Source organism: Lutra lutra, chromosome 11, assembly GCF_902655055.1.
Source record: "Lutra lutra chromosome 11, mLutLut1.2, whole genome shotgun sequence".
Classification (NCBI taxonomy): domain Eukaryota; kingdom Metazoa; phylum Chordata; class Mammalia; order Carnivora; family Mustelidae; genus Lutra; species Lutra lutra.
In genome coordinates, this window is record NC_062288.1 from 52,855,500 (window position 1) to 52,874,925 (window position 19,426).

The 19,426-nt window shown below is 35.9% G+C and overlaps 1 protein-coding gene across 5 annotated transcripts in view; it reads right to left on the reverse strand.

Moving 5' to 3' along the window:
• TMEM196 (transmembrane protein 196) overlaps nucleotides 1-19,426 on the reverse strand; it is a 109,121-nt gene that overhangs the window by 47,107 nt on the left and 42,588 nt on the right. For 2 of the 5 annotated variants that reach the window (XM_047695988.1, XM_047695986.1), the window contains exon 1: nucleotides 3,805-4,917. The exons of 1 other annotated variant lie outside the window; for it this stretch is intronic. In XM_047695988.1, the coding sequence (XP_047551944.1) occupies nucleotides 3,805-3,951 (147 nt within the window). In that variant the 5' untranslated portion in view covers nucleotides 3,952-4,917. Of the gene's footprint in view, nucleotides 1-3,786; nucleotides 4,918-19,426 lie in introns of those variants that run through there. 2 more of the 5 variants (XM_047695987.1, XM_047695985.1) reach the window with 1 other exon arrangement.

The window sequence follows — 19,426 nt, forward strand, 5'->3', positions numbered from 1 at the left end:
TTTGGGATGGTAGATATCAAATACAACTTAGCACCAGATGTTTCTGGACACAACAATCTGAATCTCTATATTTCTAAGTGCCAATCTAGAACAACAACAAAAAAAATAAATCCTCTTGGAACCATTAATCTGTGTACCACTAAATACAGTCCATTTCCATTAGAGATGATGCACTGGAGACAGAGAAAAGTGACTATTGCATAGTAACTTGGAAACAGCCCTGTCTGGTTAACTCTGGTCAATAAATCTTACACAATCAGTTATATTTTACATGACTGTCTTTTCCAAAGCAGTTGACCCAATGGTTCCCTCCTTGTTATCTGAAAGTATTGTCTTCCTTTAGGCTTTCAACAGATGACTCTATTAGCTATAAGAGGTAACTAAGAAGAAGCTAAAACCCTGTAAGGAATTCACGGCTTTCTTTCTCTATAAAATTTCAGTGAAATAATTTTTTTCCTAATTGTCCACACCTTTAACTGATCACAGGGAACACCCTTGCCTGACTATGAAATAGTGACTGGAAATATAAGCACCCATCTCATGAATTTTTAAGCTCTTTATTTTATTTTACTATTTTCTTTTTAAGCCACATTTTTAAAAAAATGTGTGTATTTGGGTTCAAAGATCAAAATAGTTGCCTTAATTCTTAGTGCACTTGACCTAGATAGAAAGCTTATGATGTCAGAATACATACATAAAAAGTAATACCTTCATAGTACACTTTTATTTGACTTCAAAAATTTAATTCAAAGATCTTGTAATAATGACAATAATGTGTTGAAAAAGACTTCATGACACCAATCAAAACACACTGATTATAGACTGTGGTTATCATGACAGGTTAATTATTATAAAATCCCGTCTAGTGTTCATAAATAATACAGATTTTTAAATTCCTAAAATACCAAAGAGATCAATAATGTTGATCTAGTTTTCCTTTGCATTTCCTTGAATCTTTTCGGGAAGTGAGAATTGGCATTATTATTATTATTATTAAAAGTCTGAGGAAATAAATCTGTTGCCTCCAACTGGCATATAGCCTCTCGTGGTCTGGCCCCAACCATTCTTTCCATCCTTATCTTCCCCTCACACATAAGCACCAGAAAAATAGAGGAGCCTATTCCATCTGGAATATAACCCATACCATCCCAGTTCGTGCTTTCATCCAGGCTACTTGAAAGGCTCTCATTTCTCATGCCCTTCACTGTCAGTCTGTGCACCCAGTATTAGTGGCTTGCATTCATTCAATGCTTACTACTCACAATGCTTTTACTAAGAGCATTATTTCCTTTGTGCCTTTTAACAACCCTATTTTACAGAATATGAGAAACTTTGGTAGTCATCCAGATAGTAAATGACAGATCTGGGATCTGCACCCAGAATGACTTCAGATTTCACCTGTGATGCATTAACTTAACACCGTGATACATAAATTACAAGTCCCAGTAAACTGTCAAGGTCTAGAGAAAACAATTGTTCTCCCATGGATATTTCATTGACTTCCCCAACTTCTCTCCACTATACCTGCCCCTGTATCTCTCTGAGTCAAACCTTAATTTCTTACCACCAATAAAGTTAGTAATGTACTCCTCTCATTTCCTCCACTAGGTATTCTGATTCATCTTAATAGTCTTTGTGTCAAAGAGTGCAATGGTAAGCTCTCTATTGATAATGGTTAAGTGAATTCATCATTGACAGATATGAGATAATTCAGACTATATCACAAATGACCTCTGAAAAACAATTTAAAAAAATCAATTTAGCACGTCTATAATGTAATAAGTAATGATCAAGACTGAGTATTTCTTCACACATTTGATTTTTTAACTTAAGTTTATAAGAATGATCAAAGAAGTGATCCATTTGGGCATCCTAGTTTCAAAATTCATTCATTCAATTACATACATTTAAAAAAATTTTTTAAACAGAATTCAAAACATTGTTCAAGGATCCTAGGGGAATTTTGGTTACTCTAAAGAACCAGTTGAAAATGGAACTAATTCTTCATGATAATGACTATATATACAGTCATTATCACGACTTGCTTTTGTTTTTTATTGAGCTGATTCAAAAATTTATTTTTTTACTTGCTTTTTATAGAGCTGATTCAAAAATTTATTTTTTTTTGTACAAATACGTATGTTGACTCATTTAGATAATGGTAAATTGGGAAGAAAAAAAAATAATTGTTTTTCTTAAATATGCCAAGCAAATATAACCATTTTTTTAAATTCTTGAAGATAAAATGGATACTGTAATATCATTTACAGACAACCTTCGTTTATTCACCCAATTTCTCACATTTAAGAGGGGAAGTGATTTGAAGAGTTATTTGTTTCTCCTCTCTTGCAAGCCATCAAAAGGTCACTTTTTCTCACCTTTGTTTTAAATTTTGATATTATATATTTTTTTGACAATTGTCTCACAGAAGTTTTGAAGTCTATTTCTGTTTAAATAATAATAATAACACATAAGATATAGAATGACCAAATTTAAGGTTTGCCTTTTAGCTTCATATTTAAATTTGAAGTGTATATTGCTAAAAATTACATAATAAAGAAAAGGGTAATTATTTGCAGGTTATAGTAACTTACTGAATTCAGAACAAGGATTCTTAGGAAAAACTCAGTGTTAAAAATGAGTACCACCTTTACTTTTCCTTTTAACTTTTGCAATTTAAAAACATTTGCCTCATTTAAAAAATTTAAAATAAAAAAAAACACTATTTTTCCACAGCACAATTGTACCAGTTTTTAAAATGCTAGAACTTCCTTCAGGAATGAATTACTTCAAAAGGATTTTCTTAAACTTAGTCATTTTTCCCCCTCAGTGACTCAAAGCACAAATAACAAAACCATGATTGTTAATTACACCTATTGATCATCAGTGACAGAACAGCATCCTATTAAATTATCTTGGAAACTGGAAACAAGCTAGAAACCAAGAAACCAGCTATAGAACTTAAAGGAGAAGAAAAAATTATTTTCACTATTAGGCCCACACTAGGAATAGTGCAGTTATTTTATTGATTGTTGGTGGAAGAAGTGGGTCTCTGAGTCTTTCCTGGAGATTCACCCAAAGCAAACAAGAAGGTCATTGGGTCTGACATCTGACCTAGAGGAAATTAATGACCTTTTCTCTGAGCATTAGGTACTCTTTAAGCTGAGTTATTCTCCAATTAGAATGTTGTTACATATCATAGCATTCATTGTTCAACTTACTGCCTAGAACTTACAAAAGAGTTCTTGGATGTGAAGTATCAGAAAGCTAGCAAAGAGAGATTAAGAGCAATATTTTCCGGGATAAAATACTCCTTTTACACTCACACATTTTTGTTCTATCAGTGTTGCCTTTAGTGTACCTTGGACACTGTTGCCCAGAAATAAATGCATAAATCTACTCTTGCTTCTGATACAAGAAAATGATGTAACACGTTCATTTTGGTTTTTCCTTGTAAAAGAAACAGGCTAAGTGAGTCTGCCCTTGACAGGTGTGACTCCCTAATCAGCACCACTAGGCAGCCTATGCAGCTTCAGCTAGTGGAAACTCCCATCCCCCACCCCCAACTTTAAACAAAGCCATTTAATTTGGTCTTAAGCCAAGGTAAGAGAAAAAAAAATACCAATTAGTAAGTAAAAGGACAACATAAAGGGGCAGAGTCTGCCAACAAGAACCCACATGCAAGCCAGAGGAGATTTATGATTTTCTTCCCCAGGGAGGGAGTGACTAACGCACGCACACTGACCATCACCGTAAAGAGGTAGAGAGTGAAATGGCTCAACGTACACACACCCCGCTCCATACCGGGGACGAGTCTCCGAGCTGCGGCTTGTGCTCTCGGAGGGCCAGGCTGAAGCTGACCGCCCCCACGGCCACGCTGGATACCCCCAGCCCTATCTCCAGCACAGAGAGCACCAAGAGGCTCCCAATAATCTGGCCGCTGGTGCACATCCTTCCTCGGTCATCATTCCTTCCAGATCAGAGAGGGAAACCAACCATCCACCTTCTTCCTTCCACTACCCTCCTTACCCCTTCCGCCCCCTACCAGACCCCAAAACTTTTCTTTCTTCACCAGCGAAGCATTATCCACAAGGACTAGATTTCCAGAACCGGAGACCCTCTTCCCGGACTGGGCCAGAGCAAAAGAGTCAGTCGTTCCACCCCCTGGTACGTTCAGGCAGGAATCGTAGAATTTTCCTTGGTTCGGTGGTCGGAGTCCAGGAGAAGAGAGTGCACCGGTAGAAGGGCTTTCTTTCAAGAGGCAGCCAGAAACCTGGAGGAACCAGGAGCAAGGAGCCCCGCTCGCGAGGCGCTGTCCAGAGTTCTGCCGCTTCCCAAGTCTCTGCAGGAAACCTGCTCGCTTCTAACCTCCCAGACCCTTCAGCAGGCTCCCCTCCCTTTCTTTCCTGGCGGAGGAGATGAACCTTGCTTCCCGGAGATCCAAAGCGGAACTGCTCAGAGCGCCTCTCTCTCTCTCTCTCTCTCTCTCTCTCCCTCTCTCTCTCCTTCTCGTCTCCTCTCCTTTGTTTTCGTGGTAACACAAAGTGCTTCTGCGAGTCCTTCAGTCCCCAGGCTGAGCGGGCGGATATATTCAGTACCACGCTCCTCGCTGTTGCTGTGTCGCCAGAAAAAGCGACCTTGTCTGATGGCCTTTCCCCGTCTGGGTTTCTTCTCCCTCGTCGTCGTCCTCTTCCTCCCCCTCTCTCTTGGTCTGATTCTCTTTCATTTCAGTGACCTCATTGGGATTTGAGAGGTTGATGGAGGAAGGAAGCTGATGTGGGTCTACTCTTGGCTGGCTCCTGACCAGCCCCGCCTCGCGACCCTGACCACAGTGATCCAAAGGATCCCTACCTCTTCATCTCCCCTACTCGCTCCCTTCCGGGCTTTTATCCAGATGGAAGGGGAGGGATGCCTACGTCAACGTGGGGCTCATTCTGTGTGAAACTTTCTTCTGCGTGCGCACGGGGTAGGGTGGGGGCGCACTGGGCAAAGAAAGGCAGAAAGAGCAGAGGGGTGGAGAAAGGCCAGACTCCTAAATTCCCTAGGACTCCTAAGGACTCTCACCCAGGAACGCCTCTTTCTAAAGAGCGAGACTCAAGCCTGTTCATAAGGAGCACCTACTCTCCGTTGTCACGACCTGTCCTTTGTGTGTCAGTGGCAGAATGGTGTGGAGATGCAACTGGAGGGACAGTCTTCTGTGGGGATATTGGTCGCTGTTCCTCTCCAAACGGCAGACCCTTACTCTTACCCAGCAGCAATGCTACACGTTTGGGATACATTGTCAGACTGAGCACAACTGGAACCCTGTGTTCTCGAATTCAAGAGATGTATACATTTAAGTATTTCATTGGAAAGGGCATTATTAAAAACAAAAATCTGGCTCGTTGAACAACTGACAGTCATTCAGAATCATTAAGGCAGGAGCCAACACTAGCTTGGGTGTTTTGTATTGTAGTCTGATGCATATGGGACTCCGGAAGTCTAGGAATTGCTGTGTCTGGACCCCATTTTCATGTCCCTGGTTTTACCTCATGAAAAATCACAAGGTAGTTCATCAGGGAGACTCAGGGAGCAGGGGAGATGAGAAGGTGTTTTGGGGGTATGAGCCATCTTTCTCAAAAACTGGGTTTCACAGTTGGAGATAAATGGAAGGAAAATAGAAGGAAGGACCGTTGAGTTAAGAAACCTTATACAAAACCAGGACACCTTGACCTCTGAACACATGCAAACCAGTGCAACGCAGGCATCTCTCTGATTCGAAGTTTCTTTTTTTAGAGCCTCAATGCTGAGGTCACTAAAGTTGAGTGACATACAATCTATACAGCATAAGCGCCAATTTCAGTTTTCTTAAATTTGGTTCAGGGCTTGTTCAATAGTGTAAATTCAATTCTACACTATAATATACTTTCTTTATATTTATACTCTACATTTTAAAAAAACTTGAGTCCTCTCTTCTCCTAAAAACATAAAAGCAGGAAGAATGATAACTTATTAGGCCTTAAAGAGTCTTCAGTTTTTGTGAAATTTGGGGAACAACTTAAACACTTATGCTCATTCGTGAATTCATTTTCCGTATCTTGAAAACTCAGTCTGCCAGACAGCCAATTGTTAGAATCCTTCAAATATTTTTTGGGTTTTAATGAAGCACAGTTGATTTTATTTAAATCTTGTAGAAGTCATCTAAATGGTCCAATTTATATGTAGAAATAATGAAGTATCTAGGTTGCCTAATTTTGGTCTGTCTTTAGTTACATCTTTTCCTTTTTTTTTTTTTTAATTCTTCTCCATTTGAAAGAGAATAACAAGCTACAGTAATTACTAAAACAGATTGGTTAATGCAGACATTTGGGAGGAGTGTAACTTATAGGAAGGGAAATTAATTTTATAGGAACATACAGGTAGTGTTAACAATAGGTGGATTTCAAAGAGAGAAAGAAATGAGTAAGTCACATACTATGTTTGAATTATCCCTGAATGTGATGGCTTGAAATATGTTTACTTAAATACCCCAAAGCCTAATCATATGCCTGAATATAACAAACCTTGAGTGATCCTGGGTCATTAAAGCAAAGCCCAAACCTTACGAAAATCAAAAAATATGAAAGAAACTATAGCCATTTTCACTTACCAAAAATTACAAGTGAGTCACACTTAAACAGAAACATTGATAGGAATAAAATGAAAAATAATAATTATCCATAGGAAATTATGTTTTGTGTTTAAAAACAGGGGGATCGATACTATTAGTCTTTCAAAAGAATATTACCTGTTCTGGGAAAAAAAGTCTATTTTGCATACCCTTTTAAATGATATAAAAGTAAGCAAAAGGATCACTAAAACTTACTCATAATCATGGAAACCATAACAAAAATGGATTCAAACTGGCATTTTATATCTTGCAAAACTATTTGTTAGAGAAAGAATTATAGGATAAAACAGCAAATAAAATTAAAACTAAATAAATATATGCATAAATAGGGTACATTGTTATGCAAATACCAAAGGCTCTACAATAAAAAGGTTTCATTTTTTTTTTATGTCATGTTACACCATAAGAGCTATTCATGAGATCCAGCGATACAAGGCTCAATCTTGCACATTTTCAATAAAAGCCATAGTTTGAAAAATCTCAAGTTTGCCACCTGCTGGCTTGTTTATGATACAGTGAACATGAATGTGTAGGTAACTTAAAATAATTTTTATTAAACTTATTAGCTAATGAGAAAAAAATCCTTCATAATCACCCTCTTTAAGGACCGACGTTCTGCCAATAAGTATTTAAGAGTTCTGAGAAACTCATGCCTTCATCTTCCCAAATAAGACCTATAGAAATTTTAATATATGGGTAACAGAAATTATAAGAGTTGGTAAAAAAAAATACCACCTGTCTTAATAAAATGAATCAAGTGGATGAAATAAGTAACTCAATCACTGATATAGATTTAGTAACTGAGAGGTCAAAATTTTAAACTGATCAGTTTTGGAATCTGATTTAAAGTGTTCAAGCTTTTATAAACTAAATTTATATGGTGACCCAAGCACTAGACGGAATGACTAATGAAGTCTAAAGATTAAGGAAAAGAAAAAAAAATCACAAAATCATTACAAACAATTTAGCAGTTTTTAAGTGTTACAAGTCCATATCTTAATACTCTTGAGTCAACGTGGTTAGAAATGATTTTATCTAAAGACTTAGGATTTGATAAAGAGACTGCTAAAAAAGGGAAAAAGAAAACAATATTTTGAAGATATGTTTTCTTATTCAAATATTAAGAAGCAGAGATAATTAAAAGTGAATTTGTCTTTTCTTTTCTACTATCTACTAAGATAGTAGATGTTAGAAGTCATTATCTAATAGTATTGTCAGTGCTTACAAAAATTAGAGAAAGCACAGTGTACTTAGTACTGTATTTATCATAATTTCCCATTTATGCCTGAAATATTCTTTGATTACTAACAACTGTTATCATGAAAAAAAAACCCCAAATGATGTATTTTACAGTATTTTTACTCTTAATAAAGTATGGGTGGGTATTTCTACTCCTGGCCATTATAGGGTAAATGGATTGGGCTACTTCCCTACTATATACAATGTATTCAAATAAACTGTTCGGATACTATATGACAAGCAGTGCAGCACTGTAATCTCCAGGAAAGGAGAAATAAGCAAGGTTTTCTATTCTGGTCTTTCTATGAGAAAAGGAGTACCAAGCAGAACATGGTGGTCTTACTGAATTTCTGGGGTATATAGCAGAGTTTCTGGAGGCTATTTCCAGGACAAAGTATTAGAAAGGAGGGTATTTCATGGAGAAATAGATCTCCATAGGGATCACTTGAGTCCGCTGTTAAATTCTTAGCCACACAGTCACGGGATATAACTCCATAAGCCCTCAAGCAGAATGATTAGAAAACTAAAATCTGAAGCTTACAAGATGTCATAGAACGTTAAGATTCATAACAGCCAACAAGACTCTTGGTTGAACACTCAGCCTTCAGTGGAACTCAGGTGGGGCACACATAGGTAATAGGGCTAACCTACACCTGAAGTAAAGGCAACTCTATATCTGACCTGAAAATACTTCAAAACAGGCCTCTAAAATATCAGTCTATTCTGTAAGTAACTTAATAAAGTTTAACACATCTTTTTTTTTAAAGATTTTATTTATTTATTTGACAGAGAAAGAGATCACAAGTAGGCCGAGAAGCAGGCAGAGAGAGAGAGGAAGGGAAGCAGGCTCCCTGCTGAGCAGAGAGCCCAATGCAGGGCTCGATCCCAGGACCCTGGGATCATGACCTGAGCTGAAGGCAGAGGCTTAACCCACTGAGCCACCCAGGTGCCCCAAGTTTAACACATCTTAAAGAAAATGATAAACCATCACTCAACAGTGTAAAAGTCAGAGTATACACTATCCAGTTATCTGAAATACAAAAAAAGTTGGAAAATGTGATCGATAACTGAGATATCAGAGATGATGAAATTAGATAACACTTTAAAATTTCTATTATAAATATTAGAAATATGTTCAAAAATGAAGAGGAAAACATTAATGTGATACTATATAAATTGAAGATGTAACAACAAAGTACAACTTCTACAGATGAAAAATTGTATATCTGAAATTTAAAAAAGTACATTTGAAAGTAATAGCAGATTAGACACTAAAGAAGAAAAGATCAGTGAACATTAAGATATAACAACAGAAATTAGAATTACAGCCAAAAAAATCCCCAAAACAACAAAAAACCCCAAGCCCACAATATAAATTAATCACTGAAAAACGAAAAGTGAAAGACAGAGAGAGAGAGAGAGAGAGAGAGAGTGTGTCATTAACATGTAGGGGAATTCAAGAAGTGAGGCATAGATGTAATATAAATTCTAGAAGAAGAGGCAAGCAAAAATACTTGAAGTAATACTGGCTTATTATTTTCCAAATGTGGTGAAAACTACAAATTCACATATCCAAGAAGTTCAATAAACCACAAGTAGGATAACACAACAAGGCATATTACAATCAAATTGCTGGAAATCAGTGATAAGGATTAAAAATTAGAAGCAGTCAGAGGAAAAAGGACAAATATGTACAGAGGAAAAGATGCAGGAATTCCAGACTTCTCATCTAAAATTATTCAATCCAGAGGACAAATGAATGACATTTTAAAGTACTGAAATTTTGGGGCGCCTGGGTGGCTCAGTGGGTTAAGCCGCTGCCTTCGGCTCAGGTCATGATCCCAGGTCCTGGGTTCGAGCCCTGCGTCGGGCTTTCTGCTCAGCAGGGAGCCTGCTTCCTCCTCTCTCTCTGCCTGCCTCTCTGCTTACTTGTGATTTCTCTCTGTCAAATAAATAAATAAAATCCTTAAAGTACTGAAATTTAAAAACAAACAAAAACCCTCTATTAACCCAGAATTGTATACACAGAAAAATGCTTTAAAAATGAAAGGAAAACAGATTCATTCAGACCAAATGCTGAAAGAATTTACTTAGTAAATGTATTTAATAAACACATAAGATATTCACCATAAGAAATACTAAAAGAAATATTCTTCAAGTAGACTTACAAGATATGCCAAAAGGAAACTTGGGTCTATACAAAGGAATACTGCGCATCATAATGGTAGATATGTTGATAACCAGAAGCGATATTTTTGCATTGTTTCTGTAATCAAGACCAGAGATGCCATGCAAGATACAGTTTCCAATTCTAGCACAGCCAGGAAAATTAACAGCTAAAACAAAGGAGAAGGCCCAAATTCTTGCAGCCAGAAAAGATGCAGGTTTCACACCACGTCCTTTCTTTTTCATTTTTATTTTGTTAAGTTTTCATTTAAAATCCAGTTAGTTACAATATAGGGTAATATTAGTTTCATGTGTACAATATAGTGATTCAACACACAACATCTGGTGCTTATGATAACAAGTACCGTCTTTAATTCTCATTACCTACTTCACTCATCCCTCCACCCTCTTCCCCTCTGGTAACCAGCAGTTTGTTCTCTATAGTTAAAAATCTGTTTTTTTGGTTTGTTTCTCTCCTTCCCCCCCCCCTTTGCTCATTTGTTTTGTTTCTTAAATTCTACATATGATGAAATGATATGAAATTTGTCTTTCCCTGACTTATTCCACTTAGCATAATACTCTCTAGCTCCATTCTTGTCATTGAAAATGGCAAAATTTCATTCTTTTTTATTGGCTCAGTAATATTATATTTTCTCTAAATATACCACTTCTTCTTTATCTGTTCATCTACTGATGGACACTTGGGCTGTTTCCATACTTTGGCTATTGCTGATAATGCTGCTATAAATATTGGGATGCATGTATCCCTTTGAATTAGTATTTTTGTATTCGTTGGGTAAATACCTACTAGTACAATTGGCTGGATTATAGGGTATTTCTATTCTTGACTTTTTAAGGGAATGCCATATTGTTTTCCAGAGTGGCTGCACCAATTGGCATTCCTACCAACAATGCAAGAGGTTTCGCCTTTCTCCACATCCTTGCCAATACTTGTTGTTTTGTGTTGTTAATTTTAGCCAGTCTGACAGGTGTGAGGTGACATCTCATGTAGATTTGATTTGTATTTCCCTGATGATGAGTGATGTTGAGCATCTTTTCATGTGTCTATTGGCCATCTGGATGTCTTTGGAGAAATGTGTATTCATGTCCTCTGCCCATTTTTTAATTGGGTTATTTGATTTTGGGATATTGAGCTTTATTAGTTCTTTATAAATAAGCCACCTAACCTTATACCTAAAGGAGATAGAAAAAGAACAAATAGAACCTAAAGCCAGCAGAAGGAAGGAAATAATAAAGATCAGAGTGGAATTAAATGATACAGAAGCTAAAAACAATAGAACAAATCAATGAAACCAGGAGCTGGTTTTTTGAAAAAATTAATACAATTGATAAACCTTTAGCCAGACTTATTTTTTTTTAAGATTTTATTTTTATTTATTTGACAGAGATGACAAGCAGACAGAAAGGCAGGCAGAGAGAGAGGAGGAGGCAGGCTCCCCACTGAGCAGAGAGCCCGTTGTGGGGGTCGATCCCAGGATGCTGGGATCATGACCTGAGCCAAAGGCAGAGGCTTTAACCCACTGAGCCACCCAGGCACCCCCGTTAGCCAGACTTATTAAAAAGAAAGGAGAAAGGACCCAAATAAATAATATCACAAATGAGAGAGGAGAAATCATAACTCACACCATAGAAATACAATTACAAGAGAATATTATTAAACACTACTATGTATGTCAGCAAATCAGAAAACCTGGAAGAAATGGATGAATTCCTATAAACATATAAACCACCAAAACTAAAACAGGAAGACTAGAAAACTTGAACAGACTGATAATCAGTAATGAAACTGAATCAGTACACAAGAAACTTACAGCAAATCAAAGTTCAGGGCTGGATGGCTTCACAGGGGAATTCTACCAAACACTGAAGGAAGAGTTAATATCGATTCTTCTCAACCTACACCCATTTCTAATTTCTGATACCCTTATATTTAAAAAAATGAGTGCTAAGATATAATACTTCTGTTATATGTATCTCAACTGGGGGCCATTTATATAATTACTCCAGGGGCAAAGAAATTGATAAGAACAAGCTCTTAGGTTGCATTAATAAACACAAAAGTAGATTAGCACAGAATGGTAGAAGTGATAGAACCTTGAGAAACCCTCTTGTTTGACTTCATTCTATATTTAGATCCTTTCTACCACATTCCTAACTTCTTCCTCAACTCTTCCAGTCACCAGGAACAGATTACATTTTAAAAATTCTGCATATTAAACCAACATTTACATTTTTGTGAATTCCATCCACTGCACTCAACTCTATCTTCTGGAATAACAAAAAACAAGTAAACACTATTTTTATTGTCATAATCATGCAAATATCTTGCAATTTTCATGACTATGTCACATCCAGTGTTTACAGGAGAAATTTCCAAGTCCCTTCAAGATCATTAAAAAATGACCCAGACTACTGCTAATAGGGAGTTTTAACTTGTCCCTGTTTCTCTAAAGTAAAAATACATATTTGAAGTATAACCTGTGCATACCATCCAATAAGAAGCAAGTAGTGGAGGATAATTTTCTCAGTAGTTCTATATTTTTGTAAATGTGCCCTCTGAACCACTGATTCAGGCCAAATTTTCAACCAATTAAAACTTCAGATTATTTTTCCAGTGGACTGTCCTGTTTCCCCAATCTTGTACTCAGACAGTTGATTTTTTTTTTTTAACCTAAGGGCAGGTTCACTCATTTATCACTATCTAATTTCATCTTGTTGGCTTTGGCCCATAAATTTTTCCTGCTGGAATCTTTTTGAATGCTCTTTCTGTCATGGCATGCACTAGCTTGTCCTTCCAGAATTATATGTCATATGCCCCCAAGCAGTGGGCCTCTTCTGGTCTCATTCTTCTTGTTCTGAACATTTCTAAAAATGTCATTTTTGTTGTCTTTGGCATTTTTAACAAGCTTCTGCTCATTTACGCTTTGCTTTGCTCTTTATTTCCAGATTTCGGCTACTCTAGGGTTTAATCATCATGTATACATCTCAACTTTCAGCTTTTCATATTTCCCTCAAATATATGCTTATCTGAATAGTTCTTGGACAGGTTCAAGATTTAATGATTCTTACCCTTTTCTTGTCCCTTAAATGGGGAGTTATAGTTATAATCAAATTGGTTTTAAGAGATTCCTGTCCAGTTCAGCTATCAGATAGCTGAAGTATCTGGCTAGGGGCTTTTCTTACAAACTGTAGAAATTTGGGTATATATCTTACTAGGTCAATATTTGTTTCCCCTATCTTGAGTTGACACTAGCTTATAAACTCACTGAATAAATACTTAACGAATATCTGTTGAATACATGAAAAATAAAAATAAAAAAAGAATGACTGAAAACAGATAAATGTTATTTTTCTAGGACTTTATCCACAACTTCAACTACTTATATTTATTACGAAAAATCAAATCAACCTGGTAATCCCTCTACTTGTTTCCTTCATGACTCATTTAAAAATAAAATGTGAAAGGCAAATAATGACCTGGAAAAAAGTGAGAAACAATTATGACAGTTTCATTCTTCACATATAAATAGCTATTTCCAGCCAAAAAGAAAGCAACTTGATTGAAAATGTCACAATGTATGAACAAGCCCAATGTATGAACAAACCATGTTCATACCCAAACAAATATAACAAATGGCTAGTTTTTTAATTTTAAAATGATAATTAGTATCATTGGGGTGAAGTTAAATGGCTATTTTCATAAACACTGTAGAGATCTAAATAGGTACAATATTTTTAAAAGGTATTTAATAATATATTTAATATATTTATACATTTTATCTATTTTAAAAGATATTTAGTAATATAAATCAGGACTGGGTAATTTGACTTATGCATTTTTATTCTAGTAAACTATTGATAATCAAAAGGATTACATATAAAAATGTTTATAACAGTATCATTTGAAGAAAAAAGTTAAAACCAGCTTAATTTTCCAGTTAAAGACTAAAACTAAAGAACTGTAAAGTTATAAAATAGGATAATTTACAGTCATTAAAATTATATTTTAAAATCATATATTATCTAGCAATAAATGACTTGAAACTGCACTTTAAAAGTCACGTAAGTAAACAAAACAATCCTAATTTTCTTAACAAGTATGAATATAAAGAACACTGCAAGGAATTACACATTTTATTAGTGCTCTAGGTGGTGATTATAGATGTTTTTATTCTCTCCTTTATACTTTCTGTACTTTTCAATTTGTGAACAAAAACTTGTATTAATTTTTAATCAGAAAAAGTTATACAATGAGAAACAGGAACTAAAAAAGCACAGCAGTCTGGGGTTACTTAATGTGGGTGGGAAAATATCTATGAATCTCAATACCTCCACAGAATGTTATTATATGTAAATTTAGTTTAAAATTCTAAGGTAATGATAATGTTTGAAAATTAAAGTTATATTAAATATTCCCAGCTTAAGAAGCTAGGCTAAGAAATCAGAAGTTTAAAAATAATTTTTTTAATCAGAAATCTTAAAATTAAAATAAATATACATTCTTCTGCCCTTAAGGAATAATAAGGGAATAGGGAAATTACAATGAGAAGAAGAGTTTATTCTTCCAGTGATAGGCCATAACTGTGGTAGATCATATGCCACAAGGACTGAGTAAGCATAAGGTTTCTGAGATTTCAAAGCAAACACTTTTTGTTCAGCTGACGCTCTATCCTCTCAGCTTATATGCCAGTTGCTGGGAATAAGTAAGAAACATCATTAGTTCGGTTCACTTTCTGAGGTCACTGAGACACAAATAAAATTAGTATTTTATTTTACTTCCTGCTTCTTCAATTAGTAAGATCTTGAAGAATAAAAGCAGCTTTCACATTTCATTGATAACTTAGGAGTGTTCTTTGTTCAGAACTCTGTACATAGCAAATGGCAGTTAAAAATTTTAGGTTTACCAAATAATTGGACAGTTGCATTGCCCATTACAGTAGAAGATTTAAAGAAGTAGGTCAACCTCTCTTCTGAAGGGCTTCAGAAGTTAGGAAGAACACAATTATGTAATATCAAAAACAAGTTAGATTAAATTAATTTTTCTTCTCAGTTATTGTAATTAGTTTACCTACACCCCCACACATAGATCTTGACTGTGTATGGGCTCAGATCCTGGAAACATTTTCTGAGCAGGATAGGGCAATACTGGTTCATGAGAAAATACTGACGATGAATAATAGTTCATCATGATATTCCAAATCATGGAATGCCTACTGTGCACCAGACACTGTTCTAGCTACTGGGGATAGACCATAAATACGACAGAATATCTGCCCTAAAGAGTTTACACTCTGTGGGAGATTCATACAACGAACAAGTCAATAAGTGATTATATGACATAATTTCAGATGGTGAAGTAAATTGTTAAGGTATGTGAAGGAAGTGATAGATGGGTATTTTTGATAGTGTCCAGTAGGTGACACATGATCAGAGAAACTTGAATGCAGTGAGTGTGACAACCTGATGAAGAGCTGGAGAAAAAGCAAAGCAGGCAAAGGGCAGAAATGGGCACTGAATGTTTCTGTAATTGCTGAAGCCTAGTGAGTTAGGCAGAAAATAGCTGGAAATGAGGTTAAAGAGGTAGCCAGGGAGTAGATTACTTAAGGCAGCTCAACCATGGTAATATTTGGTATTTAATTCTAAGATGATAAATTAGAAGGTTTTGAAAAGGTGAGTGACATAAGATGATTTATATTTTAATAAAATTCTATTTCTGAATCTGTTAACTCCAGATACAATCCACTGAGGGATGGGGTGGAATAGAAGAATTATGAATCTACTATATTATAAATGAAGGCTGGAACTAGAGAGGTAGTGCTGTAGGTGGTGAAAAGGACATTTTGACAATATTATGGAAGGGAGAAAATATGAATTAAAAAAATAAATAGAGCATTCAAGAGGGCACCTGGTTGGCTCAGCTGGTGGAGCATGTAACTCTTGTTCTTAGTGTTGAATTCAAGCCCCATGTTGGGTGTAGAGATTATTTTTAAGTAAAATCTTTAAAAAAAGAGCATTCAACTGTAATCTTACTTTACAGTGCCCTTTCTCCTTACCTTCATTGGTGACATACCCACCAATGGATCCGTCTCACAGCTGGATGAATTTGCAATCACTATAGGCAGAAGAGTAGTCAATATCTTTCAGTACTTGCTGGTATGATATGTGATACTGAACATTGCCAAGGAGATACTCTCTCTTTGGGGCACCTACTTCAGTAGTCAGGTGCAAACATTTTCCATGGATTAAGTGGCTAAAGAGATGACCCAAAGGATTACTGGTGCCTAAGGATCACTGAAGCAGCACAAGGTGACAGAGTCAGGGGAAGGGGGATAGGTGGCCAGATGAAAGCTTCTAGAGGGCACAGCCTTAGGTAGTGTGTCTTTATTTTATATTGGAAAAAATTATTTTTGTGAAGATTTTTAAATTTATTTGAGACAGAGAGAGCATGAGCATGGGGAAGGACAGAGGGAGACAGAACAGCAGACACCCCACTGAGCAGGGAGTCTGAAGGCCGCTCTATCCCAGGACCCTGGTATCATGACCTGAGCCAAAGGCAGATGCCTAACTGATTAAGCCACTGAGGTGCTCTGAAAAATTTTTTTAAAAAGATTTATTTATTTATTTGAGAGACAGAGGGAACAGAGGGGAGGGCCAGAGGGAGAGAACCTCCAGCAGACTCCCAACTGAGAACAGAGCCCAAAGTGGGGCTCCATGTGGGGTTCCATGAGGGACTCCACATGGGGGTTGATGAAGGGCTTGATCTCAGACTCTAAGATCATGACTCTGAGATCATGACCTGAGCTGAAATCAAAAGTTGGGTGCTTAACCAACTAAGACACCAAGTGCCTCATTGGAAAAAAAGTTTTAAGACTCTTGTGCCCTTTTAATTCCATGTAGGCCAGTTGCAAGCAGTCTTGCAATTATAGATGATTATTAGGAAGCACTTGATATAAAAATATCTTCTTGAATTTGAGGAATATTCATGTTACTATAACAAATTTCACAAGTATATGTGTAAATTATAGAAAAAAAAGTGTTACAATTTTTACATTTCAAATATTACTTATGATGATTTATAGTAATGACTTAAAATTTATTATTAACTACTGATCCAAATATAGATTCTTGTCAAGAATTTGAAAAGACCATTTTGACAAAGTTTTGATTAGGGATGATGTATGGGGGAAAAACTTGATATAATCTTATTTTCATAATTTTATGACATTATATTTGGAAATTTTATACAAATTCAAAATGTAATATTTTCTCTAATACTTTATATGATTTTAATCATAATTATACCATCTAAAGAAAATGTAATGATTTATCAAACCTCATAGGAATGTCCCCAAATTCCCACCAATTTCCCCAGTAGGCTGTACATCTTCCATCATCTTCTCTATGTGCCTTGATTTGAGGAAGGTCAGGAAACTCACTTAATACTGTACCTCAGGAGGGAACAGTTAAGAACCTGGAGATAATTCAGATGCTCATGTCTAAATAAACTGAGAACTTACCTTGCCCTACTGCTTTTTAGGCTCTTTCAGAAAGAATTGGGGTAATATCTTTTCTTTCAAAAGAGCAAACTCATCCTGAGACTTGCTTTGCTTCAAGAGAAAGCCAAAAGCTTTGTTTTAGTAGAAGGAAAAGAATTGGAGGTCTCTTGGTAGGGTTGAAAGAAAAGATAGGGAAGACTGAATTTCCCAGAATTCAGGGAAAATTAGAGGAAGTAATTTCCCTGTGAGTGATAAAATCTGGTCCCTGTGTTCATGCAGGATTTTGGGAGGTGGAAGGACATCTGATGGAGCTATTATATCTGATTCTTGGTACAGGAAGGATCCTTGGAGATGTCAAAAAGTCCCACTAGCTGAGAGGAGATGAATGGATACTCTAAGTCATCAAGGAATAGGCTTAAAATGGATCACATATGGATTAGGCCACCCTTTCCCAAACAAGGTTCTGCAAAAAAAAAAAAAAAAAAAAAATTAACAGGAAATGAATATTTTGTCAATTTTAGCAAGGATGGTTTGTAGGCAGTACTATTTTCAGAACATAGGAGAAAGGATAATTCATTATATATAATGAATACCTTAGGACTGTAGGGCTTAATTCTTATGAAACCCCTGGTTGAGAAGAGCTGAGTTGGACAGTAACCCTCTCAGGACAGACCATGATGGGTCCAGGACAAAATTATTCTCCAATGTTTTGGATTGTGTATGATCTCTTGAGCTCTTACACAACAATTTGTGGGTGGAGAAAATATCTCCCCGGCCCTCCATCATACTGACTTTTATGAGAAACTCTGAAAATAGTAATTTAAATTTGAATTAAAAACAATGTGATCTTTCATATAATATATGTTTTCAGGAGAATACTTATGCCAATTTTGTGTAATAAACAATTATAAATCAGAAGACAGCAGAAGAGTGAACAAATGCCGCTTTCATGAGAATTTGATCATCCAAGAGGTATGGCTTAGTTTAAGATTCTTATCATTATATTTTGCATTACATGTTTAACACTTAGAGAAGATTGAGAAGAATCTGACAAAACAGGTTTCCTCTGTGAGGAAAAGTCGTATCCCAGCAAAACAGTAACCTGTCCATTTCATCAAGTATGGTTTTGTTAAATGTTCTATATGATCAATGATACAAAAGATTTGGTAAGTAGAGTTTGGCAGATTCAGACATTCTTATTGTAACTTCATTGTAATACTGTACTACTCTTTGAACTTTGAAGAGTTTTAAGGGATAAGAAAATATAAAATGATCGATTTCTAAATATACAAGGATTGAACTTATTCCATAGCACTTAAATACCCTAATAGAATCTGGATTCAATATGGTGCCAATAATTGGATTTGGCATAGCATAGTAATTTGCCCATTTTATATATAAATACTAAGCCAAATTTGGGCATGGACATTTTCCTTTGAGTTCAATCTTTTTATTATTTATTCAAAAATATATTTACTGCCTGCCTACAAAGAACTGTTTTATGAGCTGAGAACGGAAAAATCTATGCTTTTTTTTGCTCAAAAAAATTTAAAATATCATTAGTTTTTTTTTTTTTTTTTTTTTTTTAAAGATTTTATTTATTTATTTGACAGAGAGAGATCACAAGTAGACAGAGAGGCAGGCAGAGAGAGAGAGAGAGAGAGAGAGAGGGAAGCAGGCTCCCTGCTGAGCAGAGAGCCCGATGCGGGCCTCGATCCCAGGACCCTGAGATCATGACCTGAGCCGAAGGCAGCGGCTTAACCCACTGAGCCACCCAGGCGCCCTAAAATATCATTAGTTTTAATGAAATTACAGACACATCAATATATTTCATAAAACAGATCCTTTATCTTTC